General features: G+C 46.5%; 1 protein-coding gene across 2 annotated transcripts in view; it reads left to right on the forward strand.

Annotated features, from left to right (window-relative positions):
• The window catches only part of RNF145 (ring finger protein 145), a 35,342-nt gene that overhangs the window by 9,366 nt on the left and 10,958 nt on the right, over positions 1-15,018 (forward strand). For both annotated transcript variants that reach the window (XM_069968784.1, XM_069968777.1), the window contains exons 2-5: positions 3,572-3,787; positions 11,739-11,847; positions 12,615-12,706; positions 14,192-14,427. In XM_069968784.1, the coding sequence (XP_069824885.1) occupies positions 3,604-3,787; positions 11,739-11,847; positions 12,615-12,706; positions 14,192-14,427 (621 nt within the window). In that variant the 5' untranslated portion in view covers positions 3,572-3,603. The remainder of the gene's footprint in view (positions 1-3,571; positions 3,788-11,738; positions 11,848-12,614; positions 12,707-14,191; positions 14,428-15,018) is intronic.

Consider the following 15,018-nt stretch of genomic DNA (forward strand, 5'->3'; position numbering starts at 1 on the left):
GCCGCGGAGGCCGCTGAGGGGACGGGCACTGCGCCGCGGAGGCCGCTGAGGGGACGGGCACTGCGCTCTGGAGGCTGCAGCACCATCATGAGATGAGATGCGGATTGGGAAGAAGTGTATGACACCTGTTACACGGGGTAGCCCAGTGCCTGTCCCCTCGGCGGCCCCGGTAGCGCAGTGCCTGTCCCCTCGGCGGCCCCGGTGGCGCAGTGCCTGTCCCCTCGGCGGCCCCGGTGGCGCAGTGCCTGTCCCCTCGGCGGCCCCGGTGGCGCAGTGCCTGTCCCCTCGGCGGCCCCGGTGGCGCAGTGCCTGTCCCCTCCTCCGCAGCCTGCAGATTATGCCTGTACGCAGCCGTCCCCGTGGTGATGGTTGATCCCTGTGTATCTTTCGGCGCTCGTCTCCATTGTCGCTGTAATCTTTTCGCCCGTCTCACGTTGGAGTAAACTTCCCTCTTATATAATGGCTGAGTTGGCAGCTTGTGCTCCATTTCCATTTATTAAGAACAAACTTCCCATCAGCTATTACAGGAGCCGCCGCCGCGCTCCGCTGGGATCTCCCCGCTTGTTATATCACATTTCAGAGATCAGATTTTTTATGTGTTCAGGTGTTGCATGTCATTCTTTTGCCATTGGCTTCATGCAGCGTTGGTTGTTGTTTGTTGTCGGGCCACTCCTGGGATGCCCGAGTCTTAGTAGGTGTATAAGTGAGTATAAGGCCGGGATTATGTGGGGTCTCTGGCCCTCACAGCTCATGTAAGAGAAGGGGTCTCTCTTCATCTACACCAGGGATATCAAACTTCGGCCCCTCAGCTGTTACAAAACTACAATTGCCATCATGCATGGACAGCCAAAGCTTTAGCTTTGGCTGTCCAGGCATGATGGGAATTGTAGTTTTGTAAAGGAGAAAAAAAAATTCAAATCAGCTGATGGCAGAAAGTTATATAGATTTGTAATTTATCTTCAGTCTTCCCATACTTATCAGCTGCTGTATGTCCTGAAATGGTGGATTCTTTCCAGTCTGACACAGTGCTCTCTGCTGCCACATCTGTCTATGACAGGGACTGTCCAGAGCAGGAAAGGTTTTCCATGAGGATTTGCTACTGCTCTGGACAGTTCCTGACATGGACAGAGGTGGCAGCAGAGAGCACTGTCAGACTGGAAAGAATACACACCACTTCCTGCAGGACATACAGCAGCTGATACATATTGGAGATTTTTTTTTTTTAAATAGAAGTAAATTGCAAATCTGTATAACTTTCAGACACCAGTTGATCTACAAAAAAAAAAAAAGTCAGCGCTGCGACGTCTGTTTACTGATTCTGTTGCGTGCCATAAAGCAACCAGAAAGCTGTGTGCGCGCGTGTGATTTATACACTGACATGGTGCAGATGAAAAGTACAAGTAAGACGACTGATGGGGGAAAGAAACTAGTTCCAGCTCTTGATATTATTCTGTTATGGTAGAAAAAATGTAGGAAAAGAGATGAAGTTGGTATTGAGCAGCAGAATAAAGCTATGGGGGTGGTAATACTGTATGGTGAACGCGGCATGCTGGGAGTTGTAGTATGAGAGCCGCAGACAGGTAAACGAACCTTCTGTCATATTCAGCCCTGCTACATTAGAGGTTTGTGTGCAGACAGAGGCCTCCTTATCCGACTCGTACAGGAGTCGATTTTTTGAGTCTTTGAACTTTCCTCAGTGATGTCTGTAAGATAACATTAAGAAGCCAGACGTAACGTTCTGCAGCGTTGTGGCGGGAAGTCCCGTTTCCAGGCGTCGCTGTCTGTGGTCAGCCATAGGCATAGTAGTAAACCCACAGCACAGGGGGACATGACCTCCAGCCTTACTGTAAAGCAGGGGTACTCAACAACTTTTAGGGTACTATTAGACCGAACGATAATCGGCCGATTATCGTTCTGTGTAATAAAGACAACGATCGTTGTCATCGGCTGTTCGTTGATATAGGTTCTGACCTATAATTGTCAGGCGCCGACAGCGCATCGCTACGTGTAATGGCGGTGCGCGGCCGGCGACTGACGATATGCGTTACCTGTCCAGGTTGCAGGGCTCCTCTTCCTCTGTGCTTCTCCCCGGGTCCCGCACGCTCCAGCTTCAGAGTGTCCTGTCTCAGCTGACAAGCTGCTCAGCCAATCACAGGCCGGGACCACCGCAGCCAGTGATTGGCTGAGTGACCTGGTAGCTGAGACAGGACACTCTGAAGCTGGAGTGTACGGACCCGGGGAGAAGCACAGAGGAAGAGGAGCCCTGCAACCTGGACAGGTAATGTATAATGTTTAAACAAGGGCTGCAGGGACATCGGTAACTATGTCCCTGCAGCCCTTGTTAAACGATTAACGGGCCGTGTAATAGGCCCAGTAAACAAGCGCCGATCTAGCTGATCGGCGCTGGTTTGCAATTATTATCGGGCCCCCATCGGCCCGTCTAATAGTACCCTTAGTGAAGGTCCACTTCCCCAGCTGTGTGCTCCCTTTATTATATAGATTCCCTGTGCTCCCCCTTCCCATATAGTATAACATAAAAAACACCAAACACTTGTACTCACCTGGGTCCGGCGTCTCCTCTTCTCTTCCCCTCTTGTGGTCGCACTGCAGCAGTCACTAGAGGCCGCTCTCCCCTTGTCCTGGCGTCAGCGCTCCAGTGACGTCACTCAAGCGCCGAAACCAGAAACAGGACAGAGCGGCCTCTTGTCACCGCTGCGGCCACAAGAGTGACTGACAGGGAGGGAGCCAATGGCTCCTTCTCTGTCAGTGCTGCCGCACGGTAACTATGAGCTCATAGTTACTGTGCAGAGCTCAGCTCAGTATACAGCTATACTAAGCTGCAGAAGGGGTCCGGACAGCTGGTCTCCGCGGTCCGCCAGTTGTGGACCCCTGTTGTGAAAAATCTTTTTCTTTTAAATCAGCTGGTTTCAGAAAGTTATATAGACTTGTAGTTTACTTCTATTTAAAAAAATATATCCAGTCTTCCAGCAAGTACTTATCAGCTACCTTATGTCCTGCAGGAAGTGGTGTATTCTTTCCAGTCTGACACAGTGCTCTCTGCTGCCACCTCTGTCCATGTCAGGAACTGTCCAGAGCAGGAGTGGTTTTCCATGTGGATATGCTACTGCTCTGGACAGAGGTGGCAACAGAGAGCACCGTGTCAGACTGGAAAGAATCCACCACTTCCCGCAGGACATACAGCAGCTGATAGTGAAATGGAAGTAAATTACAAATCTCTATAACTTTCTAAAAACCAGTTAATTTTTTTTTTGGGGGGGGGGGGGACTTTTGCTGGAGTGGCCTTTTAACTTAGAAACCCTAAACTTAAAGGGGTTTTCCTATCCTAAAGTGATAGTGGCTGAGGATGGCGTTCTCCATCTTAGGCTATAAATCATTTGTAGGAATGTTATAAGGCTGCGTCTCTAATTCCTTGGATATTTGGGCCCATGCTAAAGTTAGAAGTGCCGAGCTTTCATACCTTCTATCTATAGTGCGGTGTAATCCTCCGAGGATCTGCTTGTGATCGCTTACACCTCTCATTGTTTTTTTTTTTTTTTTCTTTCCTTCACAGCTTATTGACAACTCGCTCCAAAGGGAACCAGCATGGGGGCAAAAGAGAAACTGGAGGCCATGTTGAATGTGGCCCTGCGGGTGCCGAGCATCATGCTGCTCGATGTCTTGTACAGATGGGACGTCAGCTCTTTTTTTCAGCAGATCCAAAGAAGTAACCTCAATAACAACCCTCTCTTCCAGTTCAAGTACCTGGCGCTTAACATGCATTATGTCGGTGAGTCCTTCCTTCTAAGGTTTCCCTACAGGTCAGGGGTCAAACTCGCCGCCCTCCAGCTGTTGCAAAACCACAATTCCGGAGGCTGTCCAGGCATGATGGGAATTGTGGTTTTGCAACAGCTGGACGGCAGCGAGTTTGACCCCTGACCTATAGATGCTGATTAACCTCATAATTCTCCATTTATTCCCTATGTGGCTTCCACCCTTTGCACACACTCGGCAGTGTTTGGAAGCCCCCATGGATGGAGCAAGCTCCACTTTATTCACCTGGGATAGTTGACATCTCTTCTCTCAATTGGTGGGGATCCCAGCATTTAGACCCCCAACCATCCTCCAGTTATTCCCTGTCCTGTAGGATAACTTGTTTTGTGGCAGTCAGGAAATTTCTTAAATTTGCATTGTGAGATTCTTCCTATCCATTAAAGTGAATAGGTCTGATCTGTAGTATCTGACAGATTATCTGCCAAAGATTTGAAGCCAAAGCCAGAAACAGACTATTAACAGAGATCAGGTCGTAAAAGAAAGCCAAAGATTTTTCATCTTTTCCAATCCATTTCTGGCTTTGGCTTCAAATCTTTGGCAGATAATCTGTCAAATAACCTTTCTGTGTAAATGGACCCTAAGGATGAGCCGCTGTACCTGGAACGAATTCCGTATGTCCTGCTGATTGTTGGGGGTCCCATTTATCACACTCTGATGGGCTGTGCTGTATACCGGAAAAGACTCAACATTTTAGTTGCCTGTAGCCACCACTAGAGGGAGCTTATTAAAGACAGATTCAGCGTTTTTCAGAGAGAATACCCCTATAACATTTTATAGGACCGTTCCTGTATCATACCCAATGGTATATTACTGCGATATGCCACCACTTTATGGCAGCATGACCGATCCTGAGTGGGAAGGATTTACCACTGTGGTGTCACACTCCATGACAGGTGGTGCATTGTCAGAATTGTGAAGGTCTCAGAGGTCAGACCCCAGCATCTATCACATTCATTCTTACAGCCCTTGAAGAACACCCTGGACTCTTGTTTTAGTCTTTTTTTTTTTTTTTTCCCCCCCCCAGATACCAAGGATTTTATTTCTAGAAAAAAATACAAACCTTACAACTGAGACAAATCTTTAGAGGTGCGAATAGACACAAATATAATGAGCTTAGAAGGTAATGGGAAAGAGACTCAACCAATGTAGTGTGTGTGTGTGTATGTATGTATATATAATTTGTATGTATGTAGTATTATATATACACTCTGTAAGCAGAGGTTGAGGCGTCATAAAATTGTGTCTGGAATGAACGGGTTGACAAGATGGACGGGTTTGCATCCTTGTGGCTACATTTAGGTGTGCAGGACAGCAGCATATGTCATCAATGGGGGAGACTCCTGGCGCTCTGTGTGTATTTGGCATCACTAGGTCACTGGCTCTCCTCCTCCTCCTCCTGAAGGGTTGGACATGTATAGTCTGCTTTTTGTGCCTCTTGGTCTGTCAGGTCCTTATGTGGCATGGTTTGCCATCCCAGCATCACTCTAGTTGGACAGGAGCTTTAGCAGTCCCAGTAATTGTCCCCCCAAACAGTCAGATGTTTAGTATCCATGGTGGCCATACCCTTGAAGTGTCCCTGTCGCAGACATGTCACATGTTTTGATTGGTGTCTGGATGTTCACTCCCCCACCGCACCAATCATTACATAGAGCCAGGAGAAGGGGGTTGCTGCCTCTTCCATCTCCGCGTGAGGGTATGTTAACACTATGGAATACGCCCGTACTCCGTAGTGTGAACATACCCTAAGAGCAGATTTTGCTTCAAATTCCTCGTCTATTTCTGAGTGTGCACATGCCCTGTCTGTGGAGAGCCCCACTCACTCTAAGTGCTATTACTATGGACTGCAGCCATTGAGGTTTTTGGTTCCTCTGAGGTCACAGCCTCTCTTAGTCTCGTAGGTATAGGTCAAAGGGTTACTAGCTTTCCTTAAGAAGAGTCCGCAATAAACACTTGTGGAGACTTGAAGGCCATCCCTGTTCCACTTGCAGACTCTCCTTAAAGAGACTCTGTCAGTATGTTTCTGCTATCCTATTTCAGGGTAGCATAAACTAGTGACAGAGAAGCTGAGCAGAATGATGTATCACTTACATTGTTCTGTGCAGCTGATCCAGAGATATCCTCCTGAATAACATGAATCCAGCAATCCTATTCTCCTGCATATTAGGAGAACGGCTGAGCGAAATTATATAAGTAATACGCCGTTTGGTTAAAAATTTATATGCCTGGTTTATGCTGCCCTCATTTAAGGTGCAATAAACCCAGTGACAGCTTCCCTTTAGGGTGCGTTAACACGTACAGGATCTGCAGATTTGATGGCGCAGATTTGCTTTGAATCTGCAAGTTCGAATCTGCTGCAGATCCTGTATGCGTGAACGCACCCTAAGGGTGCGTTCACAACTACAGGATCCGCATCAGATCTGCGGCAGATTTGATTGTGCAGATTTGATGCTGTGTTCAGTTATTTAAATGAAATCTGCTGCGGATCCGGTAAGTGTGAGTGTACCCTAAAGGAGAATTAGTATCCCTTTCATCCACGTTAATAGACCTCTGACTAGCCAGCCAATACCCTGCTCTACACTGAAGAGGGGCAACAACCCTGAAACAGCTGTCTGCAGATAGGAAGTCTTTCCTTTTGGAGAGATTGCTTGGCTTAGCATAGATCCCCAGTCAAGTTTCCAAAGATCCTTTTACACGTACAGATTTATCCAACAATCATTGAAGCCAAAGCCAGGAACAGACTATAAACAGAGAACAGGTCATAAAGATAAGACTGAGATTTCTCCTCTTTTCAAATCCATTCCTGGCTTTGGCTTCGAGAATCAGTCAGATATACCTCTGTGTAAACGCGCCATAAGTGGTGTGAGAGCTATTTGCATATGCTTTCTTCCCATAGGTATACATAGGTGTGGACTGTGGATAAAGCGCTAGGCTGTGTACTTTTCAGAGAGACAATTTGCCTGATCTCGAGGTGTTGTACAGAGCTGGATGTCATAGATATAAAGGGAGCCCTGACCTGCCTGATCCCTCTATTATCTGTTATTAGAGCCGTCACTTTAGGAACTGGAGAATTTATTTCTGCCTTTAACCAAGAGACGGGGGGGGGGGGGGGGGAGGAAATGTCCCAAAACCACCGGCGCCGTCCTCGCTCCTGACTGTATTTGCTTGTTTCGGTTTTCCATTCCTCAGCAGACCTCACTAAATGGCAGAAAGTTATTTCAGGCCACCATGTGACCTGGAAAATGTTTCTCTAGGAAAAATGTAAGTATTTCTATGTACCAGGTCTAAGATCTCTTATGGTAATATTAGCGTGTGACATCTTTATATTGACCGTTACAAGATAGTCAGTGAGAACTATGGAACGGACGTTCTCTGTCGCTATTGCTATTGTCACATGTAAGCGTCAGAGTTGTACAAGGATCGGTTATCTTCTCTAATAGGGGGGGGGATTGGGATCCTAAAAATGGAAGTCTTTTATATCATGCAGCACACATTGTCATTGCTTCAGTCACTCTGAACATAGCGGAGCTCAGCAATGAATGGAGCGCTGCCTGTGCCTGTACACTGCCGCTGTATTCTCCTCTGTTGTAATTGGTAGGGTCCCCCTCGGATCAGCTACTTATAATCCTTTTAACTTTTTCAACCACTAGCTGTTTTTCTCTCAAACCCTGCATATACCTGCATGCTTAGTTCAGCTGAGCGTGCAGGTGTACTTAAAGGGGTACGCCAGCAAAAAAAAAAAAATCTTTCAAATCAAGCGGTGTCAGAAAGTTATACAGATCTGTAAATTACTTCTATTTAAAAACCTCAAGTCTTCCAGTACATATCAGCTGCTGTATGTCCTGCAGGAAGTGGTGTATTCTTTCCAGTCTGACACAGTGCTCTCTGCTGCCACCTCTGTTCAGAGCAGGAGAGGTTTTCTATGGGGATTTGCTACTGCTATGGACAGCGGTGGCAGCAGAGAGCACTTTGTTAGACTGGAAAGAATACACCACTTCCTGCAGGACATACAGCAGCTGATAAGTACAGGAAGACTGGAGATTTCTAAATAGAACTAAATTACAAAGTTGTATAACTATCTGAGGTCGATCTGTTTGAAAGAAGTTTTTTTCCGAAATACCCCTTTAATGGAGAGAATGGTTTCCCCCCCCCCCCTGGCCTCTTGGCATTCTAGTGACCCCCTAGCCCCATATTTTTCAGCTAGGGTCATTGAAGGAGCCCGTTAACCCTTTGGTTGGAATAGTGTTCTCTCCCCTTTGGGCTGATCACTCAGGTTTCCTAGTGGAGTGAGAACCCCCCATGCAGTCCGCACCCGGATCCTAGGCCTGTGTGTGCACTAAGTTTGCACAGTAAATATTGCCCTAACAATATGTGTTTATCTACGCTCAGATAATCACCTAACACAGTAATCTCTCTCTATGAGATTAAAAAGTTTACTGGTTAAACAGGTTAAAAAAAAGTGTTCTTTAATTACTGTGCTCTGGATGAAAGGAAACTACATTTACTAGTTAAACTTAAAGGGGTTGTACACGAAGAAAAAAAATCCTCCAGATCAACTGGTGCCAGAAAGTTATATTAAATTTGTAATTTACTTCTATTAAGTACTTCCAGTACTTATCAGATGCTGTATGTCCTGCAGGAAGTGGTGTATTCTTTCCAGTCTGACACAGTGCTCTCTGCTGACACCTCTGTCCATGTCAGGAACTGTCCAGAGCAGTAGCAAATCCCCATAGAAAACCTCTCCTGCTTTCCAGACTGGAAAGAATAACACTTCCTGCAGCACATACAGCAGCTGATAACTATTGGATTTTTAAATAGAAGTAAATTACAAATCTCTGGCACCAGTTAATTTGAAAGATTTATTTTTATTTATTTTTTTTACGAACAAACCCTTTAAGAATTCTTTTTTAAGGGGGTTATCACCTATCCACAGTGTATAATAGATGAGGTCAGTTGTGAATGGAGAAATGGTGTGCACGCTTGACCCCCCCCCCCCCCCCCCCCCCCACTCATTGCCTATGGGACCTTATGGGACCTCCTTTTGCTCCTTTGGGACCTCCTTTGCTTTGTGTTCAGACATCTAGTAGAATAGTCAGGCTGCTAGTCCATATAGGATAAGGGGCCTATTCCACAATAAACGGCCGATTATCGCTCCGTGAGACAACGATCAGCCGATGACCATGTCATCGGTTGATCGTTTATTTAGGTTCAAACCTAAACTCATCGTGCACCGACCGCGCATGGCTGCGTGGAATAGCGATGCGCGGTGGGCGAACCACGATTCCACAAGCACCATACTTTACCTAAGCATGTTGCGGGTCTTCTCCTGCGCTCCTTCTTCCGCCCGGTCCCGCGTGCAGCAGCAGCAGCAGCAGCTTCGGTGCAGCCTGTCTGAGCTGACAGACCGCTCAGCCAATCACTGGCCAGGACCGCCACGGCCAGTGATTGGCTGAGCGGTCTGTCAACTCAGACAGGCCGCACCGAAGCTGCTGCTGCACACAGGACCGGGAGGAAGAAGGAGCGCAGGAGAAGACCTGCAACATGCTTAGGTAAAGTATGGTGTATAAACAAGGGCTGCAAGGACATCGGTAACGATGTCCCTGCAGCCCTCGCTAAACGATTATCAAGCCGTGTAATAGGCCCAGTAAACGAGCGCCAATCTAGTGGATTGGTGCTCGTTTACATTATTGATCGGGCCCTGGCCCATGGAATAGGACCCTAAGAGTCTGTACATCCGTGTGTGATCTCACTCCAGGCTGTCAGCACTAGAGAATATATTTCTGGCTTTTGGCCATACCTTGTACTAGTCACTGTCCTAATTCATGTATGCATGGAGCCCCGGGTCCCGTCTCTGAGGCCATGGGGAATCTGCACTATACCGCTGATACCCTGTATATTACAATATCATGATCTTACTATATTACCTCTAACATTAGGAAATTCCCATAATAATGTATTGGGGTGCTGCCATTTTTCCTATTTTGACATTGCAAACCATGAACCTGTTAGATTTCCGTCGCCCCAGTTTTGAACTTTGGAAGGTTCTTTTACAATAATGTAATTTTTTTTTCTGGTGTATTGTTTTATTGTGTTCTTAAAGGGGTAATCTGTAGACCAGGGATGTCAAACTCAGGCTCTCCAGCTGTTGCAAAACTACAAGTCCCATCATGCCTGGACAGCCATAGCTTTAGCTTTGGCTGTCCAGGCATGATGGGAATTGTAGTTTTAAAACAGCTGAAGGGCCAGAGTTTGACACGTCTGCTGTAGACAAAAAAAATGCTAATAGATTGCATTCATAAAGATATATTACTTTGTAATATAACTTTATTCAAAATGTATAGTTTTTTTTTTTTATTTACTTATGCTTTCGTTGACTCTTAGCATCACCTTCCCCTTTGTGGTCACAAACATTTGTGTCGGGAACTGCAGGGCTATCTAAGCCCTGCAGTTCCCAATCCCCTGCTCTGATCTAGCACAGCACTATACAGAGTAGGGTCCCATTACCCTTGTGTACTGTTTATTCTTATATACATGAAGGGGAGGCTGCCTGACATTGTTGATGTGTGCAGCAGCCTCTGTACAGCGAGCAGTGACTATCACCTCTCACTGTGTTAGAACCAGTAGTAATAGCAAGCACCTCTCGCTGTATATAAGAATATACAGTAAAAGGGGATTAGGACCTTGCTATGTATAGTGCTGTGCCGCAGTGCTAGATCTGAGTGGGGTATGGGGGGGGGGGGGCTGCAGGGCTTAGATAGCCCTGCAGTTCCTGACACAAACACTAGTGGCAGCAGAGAGAGCCATGTCGCCCTTTACTGCTGCTTTTCTTTTCCTCTCTTCCTCTTTCTCTCCCCCCCCTTTCATCTCCTCCTCTCCTAACTTCACTTCCTCCCCCCTCCTTACTCTCTTCCTCCTCTTCTCTTCCTTTCTCCTTCTCCTCCTCTCCTTCCTCTTTCTCTTCCCCCTTCATCTCTTCCTCTCCTTCTCTTACTTTGCTTCCTCCCCCCTTCCTTACTCTCCTTCTTCTTCTCTTCCTCTTTCTCCCCCCCCCCTTATCTCTTCCTCTCCTTCTTACTTCGCTTCCTCCCCCCTCCTTCCTCTCTTCCTCCCCCCTCCTTCCTCTCTTCCTCCCCCCTCCTTCCGCTCTTCCTCCCCTCCTCCCCTCCTTCGTCTTTCTCCTCCCCTCATCTCTTCCTCTCCTCTTACTTTGCTTCCTCCCTCCTTCCTTACTCTCCTTCTTCTTCTCTTTCTCTTCTTCCTCCCCCCCCTTTTTCTCTTTCTCTTCTTCTCTTACTTCGCTTCCTCCCCCCTCCTTCCTCTCTTCCTCTCCTCCTCTCTTCTCTTCTTCTCTTCCTCTCCTTCTTTTCCTCTCCTCATCTACTTCTCTTCCTCTTCTTCTCCTCGCTTCCTTTCCTTCTCTTCTTCCTCTTCTCTCTTCTCATCCTCTCTCTATTGGAGGGATCAGCTACAGAGACAGCTTCAGCTGCGGCTTCCTATAAGGTTATATTCACACATCGCTGATAAAGCTGACCTGTATTTCTGCAGCAGTAAAGCGAGGCAGAGCCCTGGACGTCTTCTCTGGATGGAATTAGTAGCGGAACACGTCTTGTCCCTAGAGATGGAGTAAACTCTAGTCCTGCACTCGATAGCTTTCTATTATCTAGAGGAAAGGTATCATGTTGTATATGTTGTAGGTTTTATCATGTTTCTTTAAATAGAAGCTGCCCAGTAATATGTTTTATGACGGCAGCATAGACTTTGCCCGGTTATTTCTGTCTATGTGATCTGTGTTGCAGGTCAGCATCTTTCCGGCCTCCGTCTCCTGATCTGCTGACAGGACAGATCTGCTATTGATCATTTACACCCCCTGCGGTCACATTGTCCTTACCGATTGTTCTCTCTCCCCGCAGGCTACATCCTGAGCGTGGTACTTCTGACTTTACCTCGACAACACCTTGCTAAGCTGTACCTCTACGTAGTCACTGCTGTGCTGCTGTATGCTGGACACCAGATATCCAGGTGAGAACCGGCCTAATGGGCATAAAGAAGAATAAAAAGTTATATCCACTTGACGCCATTAATGTAGCTTCAGTGTCGGTGCCAAACTCCAGCTCTCCAGCTGTTTCATAACTACAACTCCCAGCATGCCCGGATAACTGTTAGCTGTTTTGTACCGAGTAAAAAGCCCATAGGTAGAGGAATACTGCTTCAAAGAACGGAATGGAAAGTTAAATATTGATGGTGTGATCCAGCAATAGGGATATAGCTCTTTATGATCAGAAAGTTTCCAACCTCTGGAATCCTAAGACTCAGATGACACAAGCCCCTTTGTTAGTTTCTCCGTACATCTTGGTTACAGTGAACGGATAACCAGAGCCGAGTTCTGACTCTTTTCTATTCTATTGTAGCTGCAGTTAGACAGCTCTGCTGGCAGCTTATCTCTCTAAGAACAAAAGGGTCAAGCAGCGAAAATCCAGCATGCCCGACCCCTGTATAATCTGTCTGAAGAATTGGAAGCCCCCCCTCATATACTTTATACTGGCAACTGGTTAAGCCGACTTTAATATAAGGTGTACGGGCTCCGTAAAGGGGTTATGCAGCGTTAGAAAAACATGGCCACTTTCTTCCAAAGGCAGCATGACTCTTGTCTCCAGTTTGGGTGCAGGTTTTGCAACTCAGTTCCATTGAAGTGAATGGAGCCTAATTGCAAACCACACCTGAACTGGAGACAAGTGGTGGTGTTAAGTGGCTCTATGTAACAGGCTGTCTCCATTTCTGTTCTTCAGGGACTATGTCCGCAGTGAGCTGGAGTCTGGCTACGAGGGACCTATGCATTTAGAGCCCCTGTCTATGAACAGGTTTATTACAGCGCTAGTAGGTGAGTGACATCCTATATACTTCTTATTATTATTTATGCTTCCTTATGTGTGCATGTGATATGCGTGAGCAAAGACACTTGCAGCTTTTCAGTCAACATCCTGGAAAGTTGTAGATGGATACAACATGCAGCGTCACTAGTGCTCGGGTGACCTAGTCATATGACTGCTTTGCTAAGTGGCTGGAAGTCACATCAAGAGGAGTGCTGTGGAAAAGCTCTGAAGCAGTGCTGAGGCCATGATCACAACACACTGCACATATATAAAGCTTGATTACAATTTTATTAGTGTAAAAGATTTTGAGTGGAACACCCCTTTAAGCTCCCTCTATTGGTGGCAGAAATGTTATCCTTTTTAAAGGGTAATATTAGTAAACTCCTGACAAATCCATTCTCTGCCGCTGAAGCAAGCGGTATACAGGATTACCAGGAGTTCCATAAAATTGCATCGCAAGTATATTACAGTGCGAGTCTATGGGACGTCCAGCACTTACGGATACCGCTTGTCGGGAGTTTATCGGATCACTGCCTGGTGGGTGGTTGAGGTGATGGTTACCCTTTAAAGGGGTATTCCACTCAAACATAACATTTGATATTATCCTTCTCATGGTGAGACTAACAATTCCTTCCATACTTGGTTTTTATCTATTCCGTCTCGTTCCCCCAGTTCTGAGCTGCTGCTTTCTGTTGAAAACACAAAAATCTGTGTGAGTCTTTCTCTCAGTCTCCCACCTCCCTTCTGAGACATCTGATGTAAAGTCCCTGGCAGGTTTTAGCTGCAACTTTTTAGCCATGTTGTAATGCTAGGAGGGTTGATCACAGTGAGTTCATCAGCAACTTGACCACAGAATAACATTCCCAGTATTTCAAAGAAGCTACAATGTTGCAGATAAAGCCTGCCAGGGACTTGTTTACATTAGAGGTCTCAGAAGGGAGGGAAGAGGAGGGGGAGAACGAGAAAAAAGCTCAAACACACGTTTTTGTGTTTTCAGTAGAAAGCAGCAGCTCAGAACTGGGGGAAGGAGACTGAGTAAATAATAAGTATGGAAGGAATTGTTAGTCACGTCATGGGCAGCAACATATCAAAAGTTATGTTTAGGGGGAATACCGCTTTAAAGGAGTAGTCTCCTGCCAGGAACTCCTGTCCAATTGGCTTTTTAGGACAGGGATGGGGAAACTTCGAAACTACAATGTCCATCATGCCTGGATAACCGAAGCTAAAGCCTTGGCTGTCCAGGCATGATGGGAATTGCAGTTTTGTAACAGCTGGAGGGCCAAAAGTTCCCCATCCCTATTCATAGATGGGGGGGCTTTAGACCACCCTTTATCAGAAGACCCAACACATCAATGTAGATTCCCCTCTAACAGTCATTGGAGTTGAGGACCTAATTTTAAGATTAGTTTTTATCCTCCATAAGACTGTAGACTTGTGCAGCTATTGTATTACTGTTCGTCCTGATGGTGATGGCTATGGCTTCTGTATTGCAGGCCAGCTGGTGGTGTGCACCCTGTGCTCCTGTGTGATGAAGACCAAGCAGATCTGGCTGTTCTCAGCTCACATGCTCCCCCTGCTGGCTCGTCTCTGCCTCGTCCCCATCGAGACCATCGTCGTCATTAACAAGTTTGCCATGATTTTCACCGGACTCGAAGTGCTCTACTTCTTGGCATCCAACCTGCTGGTGCCCTTTAATCTCGCTAAATCTGCATACAGGGAACTTGTTCAGGTAAAATGTGAACTTTGGCTGGGAACCTTTTTAACATTAATTTAAGAGCTGCCTAAGCAGAAACAATGTTCTGTATAAATGGGATCATTCACTTACCACGTATACATTGACTGTATGAGCACAACACCTGTTTATATGCTCTGTGAGGACATACGGATGTCATATTGGGGAGACCCCCAGTATTACCTATAGCAGGGGGTGGCTCCCATCCTATAATACTTGGCCCATCTGTGTGTTAAAGTATTGCACTATATGATCTGTAACACCGCAGCTTTTCCTGGCCCGGCGATTTTAAGAAACTATGTAATTGGGTTTATTAGCCAAAAAATGCTTTTTTATCATGAAAAAGCAGTTTGAAGCTCTCCCCCCTGTCTTCATGGTTCTTTATGGAGAGGGGAGGGGTGGAGGGAGATGAGGCACCAAAGCAGGACAACAACAGCTACATCACCGGGCTATCTCCTCTGACATCAGCACTGACCTCTGAATAGAGGCTTTCACACAGCTCCCACTGTGTAATCCTTTGTTCTCAGCTGGCGATTAATCTCCCCCCTCCCCTCTCCATAGGTTACAGAGGGCCTGACTGATTTAAAA

The sequence above is a fragment of the Dendropsophus ebraccatus genome, chromosome 1 (assembly GCF_027789765.1).
Source record: "Dendropsophus ebraccatus isolate aDenEbr1 chromosome 1, aDenEbr1.pat, whole genome shotgun sequence".
NCBI lineage: Eukaryota > Metazoa > Chordata > Amphibia > Anura > Hylidae > Dendropsophus > Dendropsophus ebraccatus.